Source organism: Anoplolepis gracilipes, chromosome 13 (genome assembly GCF_047496725.1).
Source record: "Anoplolepis gracilipes chromosome 13, ASM4749672v1, whole genome shotgun sequence".
Taxonomy (NCBI): Eukaryota; Metazoa; Arthropoda; class Insecta; order Hymenoptera; family Formicidae; genus Anoplolepis; species Anoplolepis gracilipes.
The window spans coordinates 4,675,778-4,699,661 of record NC_132982.1 but is presented as its reverse complement, the minus strand read 5'-3'; the positions used below and the strand labels follow the sequence as shown (position 1 = coordinate 4,699,661).

At 31.1% G+C, this 23,884-nt stretch overlaps 5 protein-coding genes across 12 annotated transcripts; 3 read left to right on the top strand and 2 right to left on the bottom strand.

The window, feature by feature from the left end:
* Positions 1–295: 295 nt before the first annotated feature.
* LOC140672419 (probable ATP-dependent RNA helicase DDX43) lies at positions 296–4,880 on the top strand. 6 transcript variants are annotated; one of them, XM_072904573.1, is made up of 11 exons: positions 296–395; positions 1,174–1,527; positions 1,595–1,819; positions 1,907–2,116; positions 2,200–2,326; positions 2,397–2,562; positions 2,693–2,935; positions 3,096–3,243; positions 3,551–3,792; positions 3,876–4,038; positions 4,117–4,879. In XM_072904573.1, the coding sequence occupies exons 2-11, from the start codon at positions 1,216–1,218 to the stop codon at positions 4,252–4,254; spliced, it is 1,974 nt and encodes a 657-aa protein (XP_072760674.1). In that variant the 5' UTR covers positions 296–395; positions 1,174–1,215; the 3' UTR covers positions 4,255–4,879. The 6 variants fall into 6 exon arrangements, with proteins under 6 accessions (XP_072760674.1, XP_072760668.1, XP_072760673.1 ...); XM_072904567.1 differs by lacking the exon at positions 296–395 and adding an exon at positions 405–482 and having other exon boundaries at positions 4,117–4,880; XM_072904572.1 differs by lacking the exon at positions 296–395 and adding an exon at positions 481–497 and having other exon boundaries at positions 4,117–4,875.
* A 280-nt stretch (positions 4,881–5,160) lies between these two features.
* On the bottom strand, positions 5,161–8,882 carry Eco (Establishment of cohesion). 3 transcript variants are annotated; one of them, XM_072904565.1, is made up of 6 exons: positions 8,665–8,882; positions 6,682–8,373; positions 6,196–6,421; positions 5,929–6,102; positions 5,657–5,862; positions 5,163–5,591 (listed from the first exon to the last, which is right to left on the bottom strand). In XM_072904565.1, the coding sequence occupies exons 2-6, from the start codon at positions 8,349–8,351 to the stop codon at positions 5,468–5,470; spliced, it is 2,400 nt and encodes a 799-aa protein (XP_072760666.1). In that variant the 5' UTR covers positions 8,352–8,373; positions 8,665–8,882; the 3' UTR covers positions 5,163–5,467. The 3 variants fall into 3 exon arrangements, with proteins under 3 accessions (XP_072760667.1, XP_072760666.1, XP_072760665.1); XM_072904564.1 differs by having other exon boundaries at positions 5,240–5,591; positions 8,660–8,882; XM_072904566.1 differs by lacking the exon at positions 8,665–8,882 and having other exon boundaries at positions 5,161–5,591; positions 6,682–8,366.
* Positions 8,883–9,093: 211 nt separating this feature from the next.
* Positions 9,094–14,377, top strand: Tace (ADAM 17-like protease Tace). Its single transcript, XM_072904451.1, has 14 exons — positions 9,094–9,408; positions 9,881–10,019; positions 10,133–10,233; positions 10,298–10,419; positions 10,695–10,845; positions 10,953–11,146; positions 11,229–11,423; positions 11,514–11,652; positions 11,804–11,958; positions 12,249–12,329; positions 12,533–12,741; positions 12,879–13,117; positions 13,582–13,697; positions 13,766–14,377. Exons 1-14 carry the CDS (start codon positions 9,351–9,353, stop codon positions 14,063–14,065), a joined length of 2,199 nt encoding a protein of 732 aa, XP_072760552.1. The 5' UTR covers positions 9,094–9,350; the 3' UTR covers positions 14,066–14,377.
* Positions 14,378–15,548: 1,171 nt separating this feature from the next.
* Positions 15,549–19,473, top strand: Ilers (Isoleucyl-tRNA synthetase). The gene has a single exon (XM_072904450.1). It carries the CDS (start codon positions 15,639–15,641, stop codon positions 19,266–19,268), a length of 3,630 nt encoding a protein of 1,209 aa, XP_072760551.1. The 5' UTR covers positions 15,549–15,638; the 3' UTR covers positions 19,269–19,473.
* A 519-nt stretch (positions 19,474–19,992) lies between these two features.
* Positions 19,993–23,544, bottom strand: LOC140672477 (transmembrane and ubiquitin-like domain-containing protein 1). Its single transcript, XM_072904668.1, has 4 exons — positions 23,017–23,544; positions 22,386–22,713; positions 21,999–22,305; positions 19,993–21,732 (listed from the first exon to the last, which is right to left on the bottom strand). The coding sequence occupies exons 2-4, from the start codon at positions 22,699–22,701 to the stop codon at positions 21,276–21,278; spliced, it is 1,080 nt and encodes a 359-aa protein (XP_072760769.1). The 5' UTR covers positions 22,702–22,713; positions 23,017–23,544; the 3' UTR covers positions 19,993–21,275.
* Between the last annotated feature and the right edge of the window lie 340 nt (positions 23,545–23,884).

Here is a 23,884-nt window from a genome sequence, read left to right as displayed (position 1 = left end):
CGCGCGCGTACAATTATACTGTCATAGATACCGTAAAAGACACAAGATAAGAAACTCGAACTGAGTACGAAGTATGTACGATAATGCGACGTCCAATAAAAGTTATTCTACATTAATCGCATCGCAGCGTCGAAAGTCATGTGATCCAATCAGCGTCAAGCTAGCTTGGCGCTAAAATTGTTCTAGTTAGTACTAGAGTCCCTAGAATATATTCTAGGGACTCTAGTTAATGCTAGCGTACACAAGGGAAAATTGTATGAAAAACGGCGGCATGACCTCTCTCTGTATAAAATGATGTAAATCAGAGAGGACGCAGTGTTCAAACATCCCTTACCTTGCCTTTCTCTCCAAATTCAAGAAGTTTGTTTTGGTTTATCGATGAGATTGGATATAACGTATGAGATTTTATATTGAAATAAATGATAGAAGATATTTTTTTCGATTCTTGTCGGTTTAGACGCAGTAGGACAAACCAGAAGAAAGTTGCGTGTTAAAAAGTGTATATTATTGAATATAATAAACAAGTTTGTTTACATTGCTTTTTCTTTCTTTTTTTTTTTTTTGAGTCATTTTATATATTCACGCTTCTCATAGGGCAGGAGAAATATGTATTTCGTTGTCAGCATAGTGTAATTTGATATAGCTAGTTAGCAGACGGCCGTTTAGCCACGCGAAGCGTTCTGTGAAATATTACTTATTACACGTCGATTTATAATAAAATAATTAAAGTTTATAAAAGAGCTTGTACATATTTAAACAAATTTTTTTTTAATACTTATAATAAATGTGTATTATCTATTATATTTGCTTGCATAAAAAACATCTTGTGTGTAAATATATATTTTTGCATACAAGAATTCATCAATAAGAAAACTCAAATTTTTATAAAATATAAGATCTGTTTTATTTTAGTTATAAACATATTTTGAAAAATAAAACAGTTACAAAATTTGAGGATAACTATAAAATTTTAGGGAAAAAAAGCTACATTACTTGTTCTTTCATCTTTATAGTTTACATTCATATAATTCTTATGATATGGATGGCTGTATATTTATAATTTTAATATTTTTTCTCATGTAGAACATATAACTGAAATAAACAGATATTATATTTGTTATATGTTTTATCAATTTCTTATATTAAATATGTTGTAATATTTCTATATTTTAGAAAAATCTAATTATTACAAAAGTTTTTCTATTACCATCAATAATGAGTCGCAGATGGGAAGGTAACAGATCATCAGAAAGATATGATCAAAGTTATCGCAACTGGGAAGGAAACGACAGAAACAGAAGAGACAGTCAGTTTCAGAGATACTATAACAGATCATCTAATGATAACTGGGATAACTCAGATACTCAAACTTACAGTAATAGTTCACGTAAGAGGAGTACTAATAATAATTCAAATGATACAAATGAACTTATTATATATATTGATGCTAACAATGTTGGAAGACTTATTGGAAGGGGTGGTAGCAAAATTAAAGCTCTACAAGATGAAAGCAGTGCTAAAATCAATGTAAGTAACAAAGAATTATATATTGTGTAAAATTTAATTTAACTATGATACTATTGCCTTTATCTAGATTGACAAACAATCAAGTGAAAATGGACAGACTGCTGTGACATTGATTGGTACAGACAAAGCACAACAACGAGCTAAAAGTTTAATAGAGGACCTATTAGTTGACAGAAGTATTTCACACCAAGGTGTAGGATTTGATCAACAGAGAGACCATAATGTTGAACAAAAGGGGAAAGAAGAGATTGATTGGGACAATTTTGATTGGGGCAAAGCCAATGAAGCATATGTACATTTTGCACATTATCATAAACTGAACAGATCAGTTAGTTCACAATATATGACCATATGAGTACATTAATCTTTTTCCGAGCAGGAACACCGTCAAAAGGAAAGATGGGCAAATCTGCCTCCTATTATAAAGAACTTTTACAAAGAGGATCCAGTTGTTGCTAATATGTCAAAAAATAAAGTAGCTGAACTCAGGAAAATAAACAATAATATAACAGTTAAATTTGTTTTCGAAAATGATTCTGACGAGACAAAAATACTAAATCTTGTTGAAACTTTTGAACAAGCATTCCAAGTAATATAATTGAGTATTAGCTAATATAAATATATCTATATTTATACATATTATACATTATACATATTTCATTTATAATATAGAACTATCCAGAAATTCTTGTAGAAATAAGAAAACAGCGATTTGAAAAACCGAGTCCTATACAATCTCAGGCATGGCCTATTCTATTGAGTGGTCAAGATCTCATTGGGATAGCGCAAACTGGAACTGGTTCGATTATTTTTTTTATATGATCCATATTTGTGATTGTGCACATATGTATTGATAATTCTGATTTTAGGGAAAACTCTTGCCTTTTTATTGCCTGCTTTGATTCATGTCGATGGACAAGTAACTCCGCGCGAAGAACGCCCAGGACCAAACGTCCTTGTTATGGCTCCGACGAGAGAATTGGCATTACAAATTGAAAAAGAAGTGGGGAAATATTCTTATCGCGGCATTAAAGCGTGAGTTTATTTTATATAATAAGATTCCGATTTGCACATTTCCACGAATTATTATTTTATATTCAAAATATAATAAACATATATATAAACTTTTGCTTATTACATATTACACGATTGAAAATTATTTCAGGGTGTGCGTGTACGGGGGAGGAAGTCGCAAACAACAAATCGATATTGTAACAAAAGGCGTACAAATAGTAATTGCAACTCCTGGAAGATTAAATGACTTGGTGCAAGCAGGAGTGTTGAATGTATCAGGTGTGACATATCTTATACTTGATGAAGCCGATCGTATGCTGGACATGGGTTTTGAACCACAAATTCGTAAAACTTTGCTGGGTGTACGGCCAGATAGACAAACTGTTATGACGAGGTATATATACTTCTAAACATTTGCATCATTAGAATTATTTTTAAAGAGAAAACAAATTTAAATAACATTAAAATGATTAATATATACTTATTAACATGTAAGTTATATTTAATTGATTCAATAGATATTGATGTGCTATTTTGTTCTGTCCCTTTGTCAGTGCTACATGGCCTCAAGGTGTAAGACGCTTAGCTCAATCGTACATGAAAAATCCGATTCAAGTATGTGTTGGATCACTTGATTTAGCAGCTGTTCATACTGTTACACAGAAGATTTATTTAATCAGTGAAGATGAAAAGTTAGATATGGTTAGTGGCATTTTAAAATGGACAAATTCACTTATTTTCATTGCAACTGTGAATCGCTTCTCCTTTTTTTCTCAGCTTCTATTTCAATGAAATTATAATATACAATTTTTTTTACAAAGTTATATCAGTTTATATCAATACTTTTTTTTATTTTCCAATAAATAAGAACTTTTGGAGCAATATTCTTTCCAAATCAACTATTTCTAAATGCATACAATATTAATACAGAATTAGTTGTAAACTATCTTGGAACAGTCATATTAATTGTATATTATTACAATGTATATATATAATGTATGTTTTGTAGATGCACCAGTTCTTTCATGAGATGGGCTCTCATGATAAAGTGATAGTATTTTTTGGTAAGAAGGCAAAGGTGGATGATATCTCTAGTGATCTAGCTTTGTCAAATATCGATTGTCAGAGCATTCACGGTGATAGAGAGCAAGCCGATAGGGAGCAAGCGTTAGAAGATTTGAAGACTGGAGCAGTTCAGATTCTTTTAGCAACTGATGTGGCTAGTCGAGGAATTGATATTGAAGACATTACGTAATTTCACAAATGAAAAATGTGCTATATTCCTTGCAACGTCACTATACAGCTTTATTATATCAATTTTACTATTATTTTAGACATGTACTTAATTATGACTTCCCAAAGGATATAGAGGAATACGTTCACAGAGTTGGACGTACTGGACGCGCGGGACGAACAGGTGAAAGTATCACTTTCATGACAAGACAAGACTGGCATCATGCTAAAGAACTCATCAACATTCTTGAAGAGGCTAATCAAGTCAGTAGATATATTAAGCCAGCGTTGAATTATTCCAAATTTTTTACAAAGAAATGCAACTCGTATCTTTTATTTCAGGAAGTACCTGAGGAATTATATAAAATGGCTGAAAGATATGATGTGTGGAAGCAGAAAAAAGATTCAGAACGCTCTAGTCTAAGAAATGGTAGAGATGGCAATAGAAATAGACAAGGCTATAATCGTAGCCGATGGTAAAATCTGACTAATTAATGATAACGAATAACGCAACATTTTTTATAAGAGCAAGCTATATACATATATCTAAGAGTATGTATATATATCAAACAATGTAAAGAAGATCCTTGTATCATGTACAGGATAATTATAACCTAATACATTGTTGATATAATATTTTTATTTCATTCATGTAATTTTTCAAGAATAATCTCAAATAATAATAAAATGTTCCTTTTTTATTTCTTATTAATTATCAAAGTTAATTATAGGATTTTATAGGATTTAAAATCTTGTATAGTTTAAGTATTTTCCATAGTATTTTATACTGAACCAGTTTAATTATTTTATACTGAAAATACACTGCATGTTATACAATTGGAATAAAATTAATAATTTTAATTTCAAATTGTTATTATCAATGCAGCAAAACATGTGATCCTCTGCTGTGTGTTTAAAAGTAATCAATACATAGTAAGAAATAGCATATTTCATATTTTGTAAGTTTTTTTTTAGATAATACACATTTGTTTAAATGTGTATCACATAAATTTGTTATTACGAGAAAGCAAAAATTTATGTTATAATAATACATTTCAATTTGATTAAAGAAATTGAGAATTTCATTCAATCAAGTTAATTTAATTTTCTTCACCCGCATACAGATAATTTTAGACAAAACATATTTCTCCAGTTATAACTCACATTGTTAAATAAATTCTTTATCATCTCTTAAGAAAAATATATTAAAATGAATGTGCGTATTTATTTAACAAATTAAAAATGAAACCATATATATTAAATGTATTTAAATGCATTTAAAAAATTAATTCAAAGATATATTTTTGTTATCAACTTCGAAACTAGAAGATCTGCAAAACTTATCAACTTTATATTAAATTCATTTTAACATATGTTACTGTATTAAGAAAAAAAATATATTTCATTAGAATTGTAAGCTAAATAATGTATTTTTTATATTGACAATTCAAAATGAGGAATTATATATTATATCAATAAATTAAAGGGCCATCAATTTTTTTCTATCAATATTTGTAATAAAGTTTTCACGAAAATAGATAACCCTCGAGATAAAATACAATTCTTAAAAATGTGTAATAAAATAATAAATGCTTCACCGGGTATTCTATTAATAACAAGAAAAAAAAAAAGAAAACAATTATTTAGAAAAAAAAACGTTACAAAAATGTAGGAGCCTAAATGAGAAGTAGACTTAGTTGTAAACTTTGAAATTTCGCGTTTTCGTGTACTTCTCAGCGAAGATTTTACCGCTCGGAGTCGGTATCGAAAACGCTATATCGTCCAACGACATTACATACCCATAGAAGAATTTTGATCTGAAACAAGTGAAGTATTGTGATGTTTTTTATTATTGTTATCAATAGCGTAATTAACAACTTACCTCAAAGTATCGACGAGTTTGGTGGCTATACCCTGTTTACGATGACTCATCGCCGTCCAGACGACGTTTATGCCACATTTCGTAGGTGTGCTTTCGGCGGTACAACAGTCCAGTTCAATTAGCTCAGGAATCATGCGATACGCGGTTTCGATAGGTTCCGCTACCAATATTCCGAGAACGTTTTTCTCACGTACGTACAACAAGACCTGCAAGATGTGTACTTCTCTTTTATCGAATTCGATACGATATAAATGATGTACCTTTATGCATACCTTTTTGCCTTGATAATCTGATAAACTCATGTCCGCCAATCCTAAATCTCTATCTACAACAGCCAAAATTTCCGATATTTTCTTCCAATACTGTTTCGGGTCATGTGGCTCGACCAAGATTATTCTGCTTGATGTAAAGGGATCTTCCATTATAACACGTTCGTTCTTCCAGCCCTAAAATATATATAATAGATATATTATTGTATTTCTTTATAACAATATATGATATTGACTATACTAATCTTATAAACATAAAATGTAGTTTACCTGGAATTTTAAAGTCCGTACACTATTGTGATAATTTAAATGAGCGTTTTCATCTTCAGGATTACCCAACTGATATACAACGTTGCATTCCGAACATTGAGTGGCACCGAAAGATTTTTGACCAGCATCTAGTTGATATTGATCTCCTGCACCACCACCTTTTGTAGTTAATTGCCATTGCATATTCTTTTTTGTTAATTTTTCAGTTTTCGCGTTATTTGCTTCTCTAAAAAAGAAATTAAAATATTATATAAAATCTAGTATTGAATTCTTTGTTCTTTATATTTATGTACACATGTGTGACTTAAAATATTTTACTAAAAATATTTTTTATATTAAAGAATTGATATGAATCAATATTTATAAAATAAAATCAATATTAATAAAAATATTATATAATAGAAAATATAATTTTATATAAATTAAATAAGCTATTTTTAATGATAATGAGAAAAATGTGTGATTTACAGACATTGCAAAACATACTCAAAAATATTAGATGCAGAATATCCTTTGTTGAATAATGGAAAATATCTTTTTTCATTTTTGCCAGTTATTGTGGCATCACTATTATTGTCTGTATTGTTAAGTGAAAGATTTTCAAAGTTTGTCAGAGAAGTAACATCTTTGATATTCATGGTTGAAGTCATGTTGCTGAGCTCAGTAGCTGGAGACATAATCGCGTCCTTAACTAGAATCGCTGTTGGTTTTAACGGAGAAATTACGTTTACTGTATTATTAGTCAATGTTTCCATTGTATCATAATCATCGTTCGCCCAATCATCCTCCAATATTTTCAAAAGATTATTAACTTTATTTTGCTCCAATGTAGCTTCAATTTCTGGTTCGTCCACAGTCAGGTCCGTGGTATCCAAACAGTCTGTGGTTTTCACTTGTTGCTTGCGTACATTTGTTGCAGTGAGAACATGCTTCCGATTCATCACTGTAGCTATGTGAATCGGTCTATCGAATCTCTTAGTTTTGAAAAATCGTTTACTATCATCAATTTCTGGTGAAGGGGTTTTTTCCGAAATTGCATTCAGCTGAACTTCATTCACAGGTGGACTTTTATTGGAAGTAGTAGAATCCTGTGGAATATGCTCCTCTTCTTTTTTCAATACCTCTTTCGCTTTAGGCTTCTTTGGCTTTTTGATTCCGTGAAACACGCCAGCATTTATTTTACCAAATTTCTGCTTTTTTAATAACGAACGTCTGCTGTTTATGTTCGCCGGTAAACTTCGTCTTTTTTTAATATCGTCATTGGCAAAATCGAAAGCAAAAGGCCGCACGGTCTTTGTGTTGCTACTATAAAATGTTTTTGTACTTAATGAAATATCCTTCAAGCTACTAGATACGTTTTTCCTCTCCTGAAATAACGCTGCTCTCGCTCTAGGCGCAGAAACATCATCCGCTTTGAATAATTTCGCCGGTTTCACTGCCAATTGATCATGCATACGCCTCTTCAATGTATTTTCCTTTTGTTCAGGTGAGAAACTCTCGCTCATTCCGCTGAAAGACTTTCGTCTATGAAGTCTTGGTAATGGAACTGTCTTACTTATAGAACTCAAGGGTGTTATCTGTCTAGATCCAGGAGTTCTACTCTTTCGAGGTGTTTCCGTGATATCTTGGTTCTGTATTTCTGTGGCAAAATTTCGTTGAGGTGTTTCTGGTACTATTTCATCCATTGTCACACTCATCATTTTTGAGCATTGTGGTGTTGATTCCAATTTGCGTGGAGAAGATGGCAGTGATCTCGAGTTCTTAATTAATTTACATCTTGGTGAATATCTAGCGGCTCTAGTGATTTTTCTGAGTGAGCTAAAGGGTGACATACGATCCTCTTTATTATGTTTTGATGTTAAACGATCCCAGGACATGACTGCATTAGATAAGGATTTTTCAGGTGTTGCAAATGGAGAGATAAATTCTCTCCCTGAGGAACTATCACTAAGACTTGGACTTCGATCGGTAAAAGCCAGTGGTGACATAGGTCCCAAATCTGAGTCTTCTCCTGAAAATGCTTCAACATCCCTGCTACAATTTGAGCCTTGAGAAATTTTTTTCTTGGAAGAATTGCCATTGGATGGTGCAAAGAGACATTTTTGAGCTCGTCGTGGAGTATTAAGTAAATCCCCTTGACCACTATCCATTGACATTGTCAACTAACTTTCTGGTAGTCTAAAAAAAAAAAATTATAACCAATGTTAAAATTAATAAAAATTATAGATTTTACTTGACTTTGATCATAGTAATAAACAATTTTACGATACTGATCGAAATATATGACAGATTTAAAAATAAATTTATTTCGTAATTTAATCTGCTTCTTATAATATACAGTTTTTTCTTTTCATTTATAATATTAAAGCAATATAATATTAAATCATATAAATACGTTAAAGAATCTTAATATGTTTGTATATATGAAAAAAAATCAGCGCAAAACGCAATGCTTTAAACGTACTTAACCTAGATCAAACGGCAAATTTAAAAAAGCGCTTCCGTTCAGTGCATCAAAGATTATTGACGAGTAAATTATCATTTAATGTTACACTCGTTATGCGTTAATAGTTTTCTCAAACACAACAGTATACTTTTCATATAATTCACATTTAGAAACACATAAAAGAAACGCGGGAAACTAGCGAAAAAAATTGAATGCTGTTAGTTGCTGCGCAACTATGAGATTACGCGCGTCATTTCGCGCATGCGCCTCGTGTTGGCTACATGTGGCATGATGCATGATTAACTAGATACGCGCCTAACATTAAATGCTGAATCGTAAGGAGAATTTTCAACTAGCAATCTCATTGGCTCCATTCTGCTAGCTTAATTTTTTAGTGCATTGATTGGTCGAGAACTTCAAGTTGTAAACAGTAAACTAATGATAAGTTGTCATTCATTGTCATTGTCAGTCATATGATGGATAAAAGAAAAAGAAATGTTTACGTACGAGATCGGCTATGATTTAATTTTGCTCTTTTTATTGTTATTATGTCATTTATCGTAAATTCTTTATAGATGAATTGTGTCAAAAATAGTTACAAAATTACGGGAATTAGTGCAAGAAAAAGACATCCTAATATATATACATTATAACCTATATGTATAAGTGTATATAAAAACAAAGTATATTGTTAATTCTGCCATCAGTAATGGATAAGAAAAATACTTTGCTTGTCTATTATATTTTTATTACTCTGCAAAGTATATGTAAGTTACATGTGTCAATTCATATATCTGCTATTTTAACTAGTATGTCACAAATTGATTTATAATTTTAATATGTATAAGATAAACAGCAAATTTTTCATTTAAAAAATTCAAAAGAAAACTAAGGAACAATTTTTTAAAGAAATATCAAGACATTTACAAATGATTGAAAAAAATAAAGTTTTATTCATGAGTTGATAAAATTATATGTAACACCTTTTTATATTACTAAAGGCATTTCAGTATAGATTTTCAGGCTTAATAAAATACTTAATATTGATAAACTTAAAAAGAGTTACAATAAATGATTTTCTCAATATTCTCTGCTATAATAAGAATTCTCTGATAATTTAATCTTATATAAAAATGAGAAATTTTGCATTGTTTTCTATTGGTATTATAAATTTTGTATAATATGCCAGGTTTTTTTTTCATCTAATATTTGATTCTAATATTAATTTTATCTTAACAGATGGGCTTCATAGAAGCTTGAAATACTATGAAACAATTCATAGTACTCATTTTCAACATAGAATTATAAAACGAGGTATATATCACAGTTATAATCCATATAATAAAATAAGTGAAATGGAGTTTTATTCACATGGACGGTAAGATATATTTGTGATTGTTCCTATATTTATATTATTATAAAAAAAATAATCTTGTCATTTTTAATAATCTTTTATATCAATTAATATTTCTTTTCTCTTTTCATTCATAGTCACTTTCGATTAATTTTAACACCCAGAAGAGAAGTTATACATTCCAATTTTAAGGCATATGAGGTCAATGCTGATGGAAAAGAAAAAACTGTACATTTAGGTACAATATATATTTTTAAAAGAAAAAAATCAAATTATTATATTTTTTTAATTTTGTCCCATAGATCATGACAGTTTTTATCATGGCCGAGTATTTGGAGAAATTGAGTCTCATGCTCAAATACATATTGATAATGGCATTCTAACAGGTAGTATAACAACTTTGGATGAAACTTATCATATTGAAGTAAGTATATGTGTTAAATGAAATTTATAGCTAAAAATTTAAGTAATACAATGAAAAATAACGTGTAAAATAAAATTATATAAGAAGAATATGTACACCACTATATATATATATATATATATACACAGAATAAATATAATTTAAGTAATATTAAAAATAAGAATGTATAATATAGCATTGTGTTGTGAATTATATCTTAAATTTTTAGCTACTTTTGACACAAATTGTCAATCAGATTATCAATTAGAATTTAACTTTAAATATATATATTTTAGCCATCTTGGAGACATCTTCCTCATGTAGACAATCAGACAATGATCATTTATAAATCGTCTGATGTTAAACTCAGTTGGGAACATTACAAAGATGGAGAAGGTCATACACATGGAGCTCCAAAGACCTGTGGTTATGTCAAAGAAAACTTAAGTATGGTTTGCTTGCAATATAAATAGTATATATAATTTTTTTTTATGCTTTATAAATTCATCTCTAATTACATGTGACATTAATATTATGCATATTTTCTGTCCTAGATTATACATTAAATGACGAGGACAATTTTGTAGAAGATGATACAAAAAAGGATAACAGTAACAGAGTGAAAAGACAAACAGAAACTTACGATTATACACCGACAAAAACAAGATGTCCATTATTATTAGTTGCTGATTATCGATTTTACCAAGAAATGGGTGCTAGCAGTACAAAAACTACAATTAATTATTTGGTATATCTAACAAGAAGCCTAACTCTAGTATACAGTTCTCCATGTACATACATTGATTTGTAATAATGTTAATTTATTGCAGATAAGTTTGATTGATAGAGTACATAAGATTTACAATGATACTTTATGGATGGAACATAAAGAGGAAGATGGTTTCAAAGGAATGGGTTTTGTTATTAAAAAGATCGTCGTTCATAGTGAACCCACACGAGTGAGAGGTGGCGAAACACATTATAATATGATTCGTGAGAAATGGGATGTCCGTACTTTGCTTGAGGTTATATATATATTAAAAAGTATTCCTTTTATTAAAATTAAATATCGTTTCTTATTACTTATTATTTATTATTATCATGCATTAATGCAGGTGTTCAGTCGAGAATATAGCCATAAAGACTTTTGTTTGGCTCACCTGTTTACCGATCTTAAATTTGAAGGTGGAATTCTTGGTTTGGCTTATGTAGGATCTCCTCGCAGAAATTCAGTGGGTGGTATATGTACACCAGGTATCTATATTTTAAAAAAAGCATATTTTAAATTAAAATTAGTCAAATATTGTATAATAAAACATAATGCGACATTTATGTAATATTATCTTTTTCACAAGACAACATAAATTATTAGCAAATTTATGTATTAAAATGTATTCTCTTACAGAATATTTCAAAAATGGATACACATTATATCTGAACTCAGGTCTAAGTTCTAGTAGAAATCATTATGGACAGAGAGTAATTACAAGAGAAGCCGATTTGGTTACGGCACATGAATTCGGACATAATTGGGGTTCTGAACATGATCCGGATGTTTCGGTAAATAATAGTTCAGATGTTATATATATCACATTTCTTGAGATGTAGAGTTAATGTTTAATAAAATTCAAATAGTAAATGTCAAATTATTAAAAATTATTAAAAAATAAAAAATATAAAAGGAAAATGAAAATATTAATACAAAAATACCTTGAAATCATTTGTTCATTGACTGTTGAATATTCTTGTACCAATATTCACTTTGTCCTGCAACAAATCTTTTATTATTTTATTTTTGTTCTGTTTCTTTGCAAGATCGGCACTTAATCTTTCGACATTATTGATTATAGAGTTGTAGTCCAAGTGCAAGTCAAGGTGGATCTTACTTGATGTATACTTACAGTGTCAGTGGCTATGATGTAAATAATAAGGTAAAGTATATGTATATTCTATTCACACATTTGATTTTCTATCACAACAAGATAAATATTTTAATGCATGTTTCTTGAATAAACTATTAATATAAATTATTTCTTATGCTATAAATTTGCTTTTATATAAATATATATATATATATATATATGTTTAGGCATACGTTTTTATAAATTTTATATAAGTTTTTTCCTATATGCAGAGATTTTCACCATGCAGTTTACGATCTATCAGAAAGGTCTTGCTAGCCAAATCTGGACGTTGTTTCTCAGAGCCAGAAGAATCATTCTGTGGAAATTTGAGAGTCGAAGGCGACGAAGAATGCGATGCAGGTCTCTTGGGAACAGAAGATAATGATCCGTGTTGTGATAAAAATTGCAAACTTCGAAGTAATCAAGGAGCGGTTTGTAGGTAAATTTTGCGTACAATTATATCTCTACATATATTTTCATCTCTATTTCTTCTACGATTTTATGATAAAAATTTTCAAGCTAATTCATAAGCTACTATTCAGTAATATGAAACATTCATTTTATTTCTTTTAATAGTGACAAAAATTCCCCGTGCTGTCAGAGTTGCGGTTATATGACTGCAGGCATGAAATGCCGCGAGGCGCAATACGCCACTTGCGAACAAGAATCGCGTTGCACTGGAGCGTCCAGTGAATGTCCAAGATCCCCGGCCATGAAGGATGGTACTAATTGTCTTGAACGTGGTCAATGCCGTGAAGGCAAATGTGTGCCATACTGCGAGACCCAAAATTTACAAAGTTGCATGTGTGACACAAGTATGTATTTTATTTTAATTTCTGAACATCAAGGAACGATAAGAGAAAGAAAGTTTTATCATGCTTATGTATACTTGTATCATTTTTTCAAATACAAGAAAAAACTAGAATTTTTATATTATATATATTTATAATTTTATAAATTTACAATTTATTTACCGAGAACTTATTGATATGTATAATATAAGACCAATTGCAACTCTTTGATTTTTTGATTTTGTCTGTAGCAATGCTTAGTCTCATTTTTATCAAAATTGAAAAATTTAATGTATTATTTTACGAAGATATTTATAACTGATAAGAAGACAAGTTATGCTTTAGTTGTACTTTAACAAATTGTAAAATTTTTTAAAATTTAAATTTAATTAATGTAATTAAATTAAAATTAGTTATATACATATATTACATAATTAATATATTACAAATATATATGTTAATGATATATATTATTATTTCATTAATAGTTAACGACGCATGTAAAAGATGCTGCAGGCAGAATATGAATGAAACATGCTTTCCGATAGCTCCGCAAGACATTTTACCCGATGGGACACCGTGCATTCAAGGTTTTTGCAATCAGGTAAGGTGGTATTGCAGCACTTTATTTAGTAATAATTTTAATTGACTCTAATATACACATTCGTTTAGGGCATGTGCGAAAAAACAATTCAAGATGTAGTAGAGCGGTTTTGGGACATTATTGAGGACATAAATATCAATAAAGTTATGCGTTTTCTAAAAGATAATATAGTGGGTGCTGTAATAATCATCACTACCATCATATGGATACCAGCAAGCTGCGTTATTAGTTATATCGATCATAGACGTGTCAAAGAGAGCGAAAAAAAATGGCGATGGAAACATACGGACGAACTCATTCATCCGGATGAGCCGAGACAAGTAATTTATATTGGTGGTCAGCGACAAAGAGTACAACACATGCATTAATCCTAAATAATGAATTTAGATTATTCATATTGCATTATGTACTTTGTCATCTAGTCAGAAAAATTCATATAAAGTGATACTGGTTTAAAATAACTAAATATTTTGTGAATATTCTTTTTTTTTCAATGTATGTAACTTTTACTTTAATTGCTGTGAAATTTTGAATGAATTGTATGATTGAAGCAAATGATACATTCCTGTACTGTAGCTTATAAAAGGGAATCAATCAATTTTTTTAAATATTATATATATTAGATATTACATCTCTTTAAAGTGTCATCTTCCAGCTGCCAGTACTTATTACTAATCTACTTAGAGTATTATTGTCATTTTATATTAATATTTTACAGTATTGATAAAAAATTAGGAAAATTTTGCTTTATATAATTTTATATAATACTTTGCATTCATGGAAAAGAATAATACTTTGATATAAAAATATTTAAATAATTAGAATATATATATTTAAATTTTAAATTATAATATCTAAATTGTTATAACATTGTTTTTATTGCTTTTTTAAAATATATTTTAATACATATCTATTAATTGTGATAATAACATCAATTTATTAAAGATATTTCTATATTGTTTTCATTTTTGATACCTAAAGATTTTATAAAAACTGTTTTACGAAAGAAACAATAATATTTAATAATGATAAAGCACATAACTAAAAGATGATAGAAGTTAAATTAAAATAAATTATTAATACTTAATTTCATTCAAATATAGTACTTATTTATGTATTATTAAGAAAATAAATATTGTTTTCCTATTCTCGTGTATTATACATTTATTTCTATCCTATCTCTCTTATCACTAAATCTATTCAAATCGACACTTTTTATTTCAGAAATTCTTGAAGATTGAATTAAATTTATTTTGATTATTACCTCTTACTGAATCATGTTTCTGATCTTGAAATTTTAATCAACTGCTCTCTTCGGCTCGTTTTATATTTTATCGAAACATATTTTTTTAAATATCAGCAGCATGCGTGTTCTCGGAATCTTGTATCCCCGCGCAAAGAAAAGCAGTAAATTCTTCTTCCTTTATGCATTATTTTCGGAAAATTAGAATGTAAATACTTAAAAAATTATATTATTAATATAGATTTGCTATCTTGTTAAGTGATAATTATAATAAATAAGTGAAATTCATATTTATTACATATGTATATTATATATGTATAGCTTGTTTTATATTTTGAGATACGCTCTCTCCGACATATAATCTTAACAAATCAGCCAAGTTAGCACGTGGTCACAATATAAATATACCCTGTGATCTGTGACACTGGACACCTTTGAGAGTACGTACAGAAATTCAACCTGTGAGGTAAAAAGTAACGTTTAGTTAACCAATCAGAATAAAAAGAGCAAAGATTTTCTCGGTCAATCAAATGCTACTTCGCTTCACAGGTAGAATTTTCGAACGCATCCTGACGTGTCGAGATGACGCAATATTTGCGCACGCGTGCAATACTTTGCCTCATGTGGATGGTGGATGTGGAGAGATCTGTTCGCTTCGTTTATTCTTTCTGAAATCGCTGTACGTACTGTTCGTAACAATGTCTGAACTATCTGAAGAAGAGAAGAGAATGGAATTTAATATACCCTTGTGCAGTAAAACCTTATTCAAATCTTATCCAAAAGATTTTGTGATGAGGTTGCCGGAGTCCATCGATTTCGCGAAAGAGGAAGAGAAGATTGAGAAAAGATGGGGACTAACACTCACTGAACAAAGGAGCATGATGATATCACACGGCAGACCTAAGTATTCGTTTTACGATGGACCGCCGTTCGCCACCGGTTTACCTCATTACGGACATATTCTTACCGGCACCATAAAAGACACTGTGACAAGGTATGCGTATCAGTCTGGCTATCACGTGGAACGTCGATTTGGTTGGGATTGCCACGGATTGCCGGTAGAGCATGAGGTAGATAAGGAATATAACATCAAGGGACCTGATGACGTGGCCAAAATGGGCATCGCAGAGTACAACAAGAAGTGTGAACAAATTGTTATGAGATACGAGTGGGAATGGACAAAACTCACCGAACGAATGGGCCGATGGATGGACTTCTGGGACGACTACAAAACCATGTATACGTATTACATGGAGTCTATTTGGTACATCTTCAAGCAGTTATACAATAAAGGTCTCATTTATAAAAGCTTCAAGGTGATGCCTTATTCTACCAGTTGTAATACAGTGCTGTCAAACTTCGAAGCGGGTCAGAATTACAAAGATGTTGTCGATCCATCTGTGGTGGTGGCCTTCCCTTTACTTGATGAACCAGGTGTGTCCCTGCTAGCTTGGACGACCACTCCTTGGACATTGCCTAGTAACTTGACACTATGTGTCAATCCTACTTTAGAATATGTAGAAGTTAAGGATAACGCTTCTGGTAATGTTTATATTATATTAGAGACTCAATTGAAACTTGTTTTCAAATCCCCAAATCTTTATACTATACAAGGTAAGAGAATGGGCGTGGACCTGAAAGGAAAAAAATATGAACCACCATTTCCTTATTTCATACATTATAGAGAGAAGGGTGCTTTCAAAGTATTGAATGATACTTATGTCACAGCAGAGACAGGAACTGGTATCGTTCACCAAGCTCCATACTTTGGTGAGGACGATTATCGATGCTGTCTAGAAGCCGGTATAATAACGAAAGAACAGGAAACCCTATGTCCTGTGGACAGCTGTGGTTGTTTCATAGAGCCAGTTCATGATTTTCTCGGCATGTATATCAAGGATGCAGACAAGGAAATAATCAAGTATCTGAAAGCTAACAAGAAATTAATCGTTAATAGTACAGTAAAACATAGTTATCCATTCTGCTGGAGAACCGACACACCGCTCATTTACAAAGCCGTACCTTCTTGGTTCCTCAGAGTAGAGTCGATCAAGGACCAGCTATTGGCAGCAAACAGCACAACCTTTTGGGTGCCTAATTATGTGAAGGAGAAACGATTCGGCAATTGGCTGCGTGAGGCTCGCGACTGGGCCATCAGTAGAAATCGTTACTGGGGCAACCCTATACCGCTGTGGATCTCCGATGACCAGGAGGAAATTGTGTGCGTAGGCAGCATTCAGGAGCTGGAGCATTTAACAGGTACAAAAATAAATGACAAAATTCATCGACACGACATTGATCATTTGGAAATACCGTCGAAACGTCCCGGGCATCCGCCGTTGCGTCGTATCCCCGAGGTTTTCGACTGCTGGTTCGAGTCCGGTTCCATGCCGTACGCACAGGTGCGTTATCCGCATAAGATGGAAGAGTTTCACGAGCGTTTTCCGGCGGATTTCATCGCCGAAGGAATCGATCAGACGCGCGGCTGGTTCTACACACTTCTGGTGATAGGCACTGCGCTGTTCGGTAAAGCGCCGTACAAGAATGTCATCGTCAATGGTTTGATCCTCGCGTCCGACGGCCAGAAGATGTCAAAACGCAAAAAAAATTATCCCGATCCCAATTACATAATAGATAAATACGGAGCGGATGCCCTAAGACTCTATCTGATCAATTCGCCGGTCGTAAAAGGAGATAATCTACGATTTAAAGAGGAGGGTGTCCGGGATATTATCAAAGAGGTTCTTTTACCCTGGTACAACGCGTTCCGGTTTCTTGTACAGAATATCAGCCAATTCGAAAAAGACACGGGAGAAATATTTGTGTTTGATGAAACAGATCTTATTTACTCCAACAATATAATGGACAGCTGGATTGTATCTTTCACCCAGACCCTATTGGTTTTCGTGGAGAAAGAGATGAAAAAATACAAATTGTACACTGTAGTACCTTACTTAATAAAATATATAGACAATCTTACAAACTGGTACGTAAGAATGAACAGGAAACGTATCAAGAATGAGAACGACCATAAAGATTGTAAAAATGCGTTAAACACTCTATTCCTGGTTATTTATACAATGGTGCGAGTCTATGCACCATTTACGCCGTTTTTAACAGAATATATGTTTATCTGGTTGTCAAAATGGTTCCGTATGAAGAACACTAAGACTAGTGTACATTTTCAAATGATACCACAACCGCGTAAACAACTGATAAACGAGAACATAGAGACGGCTGTGTCACACATGCAGACTGTCATCGAGTTGGCGCGTATCGTGCGAGACAGGAAGACCATACCCACGAAATATCCCTTGCGAGAAATCATAGTGATTCACCAGGATCCCGAGGTATTGGAGAATATTCTTCTGTTAGAAGCATATATACTCGAAGAGCTCAACATCAAAAAATTAACAGTCACTACCGACAAAAAGAAATACGGTGTGACCCTGAGAGCCGAACCGGACCACAAGACTCTCGGTGCTCGTTTGAAAGGGGAATTCAAGCAGATAATGCTGGCCATCAAAGAACTGTCCGACGAACAATTGCAAAAGTTCGTCGCCACGAAGGAGATTGTCGTGCAGGGTCATAAACTTGAAGAGCAAGATTTGCGTTTAATGTTCAACTTTACTGGTCCGGCCGCCAAGGAATTATCGAACCAATACGAAGCTCACAGTGAAGGAAGCATACTAATCCTCCTGGACATCACTAGCAACGAGGAGCTATACAACGAGGGAATAGCGCGAGAAGTGATCAATCGAGTACAGAAGTTGCGGAAGAAGGCTAATCTCATACCATCTGATAAAGCTATCGTGTTTTACGACATCAACGACGTAAATAATACATTAGCCAAGGTAATCGTCAACCACAAGGAATTCATTGAAACCACGACCAAGACTCCATTAAAAAATATTGCGGACTTTTCTCCCGATTACCTTTATATCTTTAGTGAAGTGCAGATAATCAAAGAGGAAACATTGACACTCTTGTTGGCTCAGAAACAAACCGAAATGTCCAGACAGACTATGGAGGTAGACGCCCTTCACATCTTTTTGAAACTCGTCGGCTTACAACCAAGATTCGATGCGGCATTAAACGGTGATACAAGTCCTGTGAAGCTTGGTTTGTTCGGTAAAAAATTCGGTTTCATCACGCAGAAACGCCTAAAAAAGGAGGTTGATTTGATATTCGGCCTTTACGGTTGTTCGTACGACTTGTATCTCAACAATAAGAAATTTACTATAAATTCGCCACAAGATATATTCAATGTAAATGAACAGACTGTGCAAGTCGTGAAGGCAGGAATGGCATTGTCATCTGACAATTGAAATTATCAATTAAAAGGAAGCAAATCTCATAAATACAAGAATCATTTATAATTTGTAAGTTCCTAAAAAAAGAGATAATGTTTTACAATATTATATTTTTAAATTATATGAAAGTTAAGTGAAATGTAAGCTATTCAGGTTTTTCTTTATTAATGAAAGTATTTTCTGTAAAGCATTAGTAAATAATATTTATCTTTTAAATTAATATTACAATGTATTCTTTTCTTTTGTTCATTACATGATAATGATTTAATATTTTATTATTTAATATAATGATATTAAAAGATTTAGACACATAATAATGTGTAAGTCTCCTTCAATAAAAATTATATTTAATACAATCTCTTTCAATAAAAGTTATATTCATATTGGTTATTTTGTAAATTAAAAAAATAAAAAGAATTATAATTAAATATATATTTTGAAGATTAATTTTTTTCTATAAGTTTATTATATTTGTTTTTCTTGTATATATATATTGTATATTTGTGTTTGATCATCATATAAAAACTAATTCGTGATTTATACTTCAATATTACATTGTGTGAAAAAATATTAAGGATAGATGAAAGTTCGATAATATAAATCTTGATACTTAAAAAATAGTATAGCTTTTGGTATTTAAATTTTAAATAAGTTGATATTCTAAAATATAAATTTTCTTCATATTTATTTTTATTTATTTTAGGAAATAAGGAGAGTATATATATATATGTGATAAAAGTATGAAATAAATAGACATTTATTGGCATTTTAAAACAATCATAATATATAATTATTAATTTAACAAATTATATGGTACAGTAAGTCACAGAGACAATAGTATATTTCGTCCATCTTGTATTATATTTGAGTTTTTATCCTTTCACCATAAATATCCATTTAGCTTTTTTAGAAAAAACTCATTTTATTAACGCATGCAATCCTTTCTCACATACGAATTGTATAACATAAGCAAGTATTGCACATTATGCTTTGATATAGACTGTAATAATAATGCAATATTCTCTTTTCCAAATTTATTATCTATGTAGAACCTAAATCATTTTTAGTGGTAACTGGCAACTAATCTTACGCATCATTATACATTACTGTTTAATGATATCCACACAATGCTTGAATGTGTAAAATAATTTCATTAAACTCGGCGAATATAAAAACATTTATGATATATACTTGATACTAATTGTCATTTACATAGCACCAATAATACAACGTACTATTAAAAGTTCAAAGAAAATAATTAACTATATAAATAAATATATTTTTAGAATGTATATTTTTATATAATTATTTTTATATAATTATTTTATATTTCCTCTTTTATATTTAAAGTTAATTAAAATCATATATAATTAAGTTTGAAATAAATAAATTAATAATTTGTCAGTATTTAATGCTTATATTTTCTCACTGAATAATAAGTTATCTTTTCAGAATTATATTTAACAAGGAAAAATATACTCGCATAACTTACTCTATGTAAGATATTTTTCTAATTATTGTATAATACAAACAATTGATATTTTTTGTGGAAAATACTTATATATAATATGTACTTATTATCATTATTGAAAATTTTCCACAAAAAATGTTAAATTAGATTTTTACGCGATAATTTAGCACTTCCTATAATATAAGATACATTATTTTTGTAACTGGTTAAATATAATCTGAAAGAAATTTATTTGAAATAGAAATGTGCATTGCACGTTATATTGTTATGCAATCTCTCTTTAATTAAGCAACTTGTGAACAAATCAAGATTAATGATAATTAAACTTATGAAAATAATAAAAATCAAATTATACAGCAAATTCATCTTTACAATAAATCTGATTTCAAAATTGTTACGCTAAAAGCAAATGCTCAGCGATCGAAATTGCTATTTGATTAATCAAATAATTTCGTTAAAGAGCATATGTATAATATACGTTACTAAAATCATATGTTAAACCATTTGTATTTTAAAGTGCTTTCAATAACATACACAGCATAATCGCCGTTTTATTCGACGTTTCGAATGTTATCTTGATCGGGAAAGAAGTTACTAAATAGGGAGACGGTAAAAATAGCAGTTAGCGCGTAGAGTGCAAGTGTAGTCGTCGCGGTAAAGAGTTGAGCGTAATGATACCGCGAGTACCACGCGAGACCTAGGGCAATCGTCAGAATGCTTACTAGGAGTCGACTCAGATCCCATTCGTTGTGCACTGAACTGAGACCCGTGCCAGTGGGCAGATCCGAGAACGGTTGAGAATTAAAATAGATAGACGACGAATTGTCCAACGCAGACGTCTGAGACGACGGTACGGTAGCTGGCCGCGGTTGATGCACCCAACAGTGGACCACGCAATCGTTGAATAAACCGCATTGCTCAAGGGTTTGAGTGTCGGGCTGCAATACGCGTCCATTGAATACTAATCTTACTGATTTATGCGCTTCCAATTCCATTTGAAAGTGCCTTCTGCAAAATTGGGATTACTGAATTAATTCTTTTGTATACTTTATAATTTTATAAATAATATATAAAAAATATATAAATATTATAATGTACATAAAATAAAAACAATATTATAATAACTATATTATTCACATAATAAAGTATCACAGATTGTTACAACATGCAGCATAATGTAAAATAAAATGTAATTCTTTAATGATAAAGACATAACATATATAAATTTATATATAATGTATATAAATGTATATAAATTTATATTAAGTAATTACCTTTTAAAGTCACCTAGCATTTCTTTAAGACTTCCAGTGACCAGTTTCTGATCATCGTTTATGAATTTTAATTTTATAGTGATCTCATTGCTATCGCTTAGAGTCGAGTTTTCTGGTGTACATTCTGTCGAACTACTGCAAGTGTTTTGGTCTGATGTATTTGTCACATCAGAATTATCGGTTTTAACAGATCTTTGCAACAGCGATGGGTCATCGTTATTGAATGAATCCATAGCTTCGATAAGTACATCTTCTGTTACTATAGGCTCCATCGATCTAGCGACTTCTCGAGAAGTTTCGCTGATATCTATTATCACATAATAATATAAACGAAATTTAATTAACATCTATGCAAAGAAAAAGAAAAGACACGAAAGAAATATTTACCCATGGCAGATGCATTTGGACAGTTTGATTGTATACTATCATTATTTTCCGAAGGAGCTTCATTCGATTCCTCTTCTGTCATTTCTAAATTCGGCGGCCGTCCAACATCTTGGATGCCAACACTACCTGTATTCTGATGATTAGCTCTTATTGTTGCGATACGTGTCGGTGTCCGGTCACGTAATATAAGTACAGTGCGTATCAGTGGCTGATCCGCTATATTCGTCGAGCACCAAGCAAACCATCCAACTAGCAGTATACTCATGACAATGAAAAAGTCTGTGACTTCATCGCCAACTCCCTCAATCAATGACATCTTAAGTTGAATCTGTCGAGATAACAATAATATTAATAATATTGTTTGCATTATGATAATATAATATAAATAGCTATTCATCCACATCTGTCTAAATATTATTTATATTAACTATAACATAATGATATTACTCATTATAAATAAAAGATAAAATTTTGTAATACGTCATTAATATCAAAATTTTAAACCGAGATGACTAAGACTTAGATTCCTTATTAGCATAAAACGGCAATTATTTTGTTATATATCTTATGACGACCTTCTTATCAGAAGCAATTAATAATCATAGAACAAAATAGAAACCATCCAACGTACGTTTAGCAATAAAAATCCGTCAGGTGAGAGGTTATCTCGTTGAAAGATAGGTTTGTCAACACAGAACAATGTTTTCAAGTAGATGCTGCTCCTTTTTTCAAAATAGAGGAACAATATTTCATGACAATGCGATCAGGCGATTCTAAGAGCAAACACGCGATCTAAGGAAAAAAATTACGTCGCGTTAAGTCGTTCGTTAAATCGTCCCTTGGAGCAAATTTGTTCGACACGTTGTTTTAATCGACGAAAGGTCTCTTTCGTTACTAATTGCTTTTAATGTGTGTCGACGTATATCGCGAACGTAATAACAATTGACAAACATCTGGAAATGACACAGATAGTATGTAGTTTGTGACAGATAGAGACTGAACTGGTAAATAATTAATGCGCGATCGTCTTGCTCTCTTTCTCTCTCTTTCTTCCTTGTCATGTGAGACTACCAACTTCGATTATCGCACTTGGATACTTTTGTCCATCGTTAATCTACAATCTACATTATAACAAACACTACATTCTAGAAAGAAATATCCATGATAAAAGTTTACCAACTTTTAATATAAAATTATTTCTGATCTTTATTTTTTTGTCATGGAAGAATTATTTGATCTCTAGATATTCGTTGTTTATTTATATTGCATATAAATTTATTATTGTTTTGATATTGAATTTTTTTTAAGTTGACGTTATTTAAAAAATAAATCTTATTGAACATATATATCTGAGATTACGATTTTCGACGCGTAAATAGTTAAATTTGCATTTTTCTATTTTTTAGTAGTTTCACTCAACTTTTATGCTCATAATCAGCATTATATAATCAATACGCACATTGACTTTCAACAGAGAAATACTAAATTTATCCACTAAT

Bases quoted from the DNA above. Each gene is read 5' to 3' on its own strand.
- LOC140672419 (XM_072904567.1), top strand. From the start codon at position 420: ATGATAGAAGATATTTTTTTCGATTCTTGTCGGTTTAGACGCAGTAGG. The intron at 2,327-2,396 runs GTTCGATTATTT...TTCTGATTTTAG, and splicing joins GATAGCGCAAACTGGAACTG to GGAAAACTCTTGCCTTTTTA. The intron at 4,039-4,116 runs GTCAGTAGATAT...CTTTTATTTCAG, and splicing joins TTCTTGAAGAGGCTAATCAA to GAAGTACCTGAGGAATTATA.
- Eco (XM_072904565.1), bottom strand. From the start codon at position 8,351: ATGTCAATGGATAGTGGTCAAGGGGATTTACTTAATACTCCACGACGA. The intron at 5,863-5,928 runs GTATGCATAAAG...CACATCTTGCAG, and splicing joins CAGATTATCAAGGCAAAAAG to GTCTTGTTGTACGTACGTGA. The intron at 5,592-5,656 runs GTAAGTTGTTAA...CACTTGTTTCAG, and splicing joins AAACTCGTCGATACTTTGAG to ATCAAAATTCTTCTATGGGT.
- Tace (XM_072904451.1), top strand. From the start codon at position 9,351: ATGGATAAGAAAAATACTTTGCTTGTCTATTATATTTTTATTACTCTG. The intron at 10,020-10,132 runs GTAAGATATATT...TTTCATTCATAG, and splicing joins GAGTTTTATTCACATGGACG to TCACTTTCGATTAATTTTAA. The intron at 10,234-10,297 runs GTACAATATATA...TTTGTCCCATAG, and splicing joins AGAAAAAACTGTACATTTAG to ATCATGACAGTTTTTATCAT.
- Ilers (XM_072904450.1), top strand. From the start codon at position 15,639: ATGTCTGAACTATCTGAAGAAGAGAAGAGAATGGAATTTAATATACCC.
- LOC140672477 (XM_072904668.1), bottom strand. From the start codon at position 22,701: ATGTCATTGATTGAGGGAGTTGGCGATGAAGTCACAGACTTTTTCATT. The intron at 22,306-22,385 runs GTAAATATTTCT...ATGTGATAATAG, and splicing joins TCCAAATGCATCTGCCATGG to ATATCAGCGAAACTTCTCGA. The intron at 21,733-21,998 runs GTAATTACTTAA...CCAATTTTGCAG, and splicing joins ATGCTAGGTGACTTTAAAAG to AAGGCACTTTCAAATGGAAT.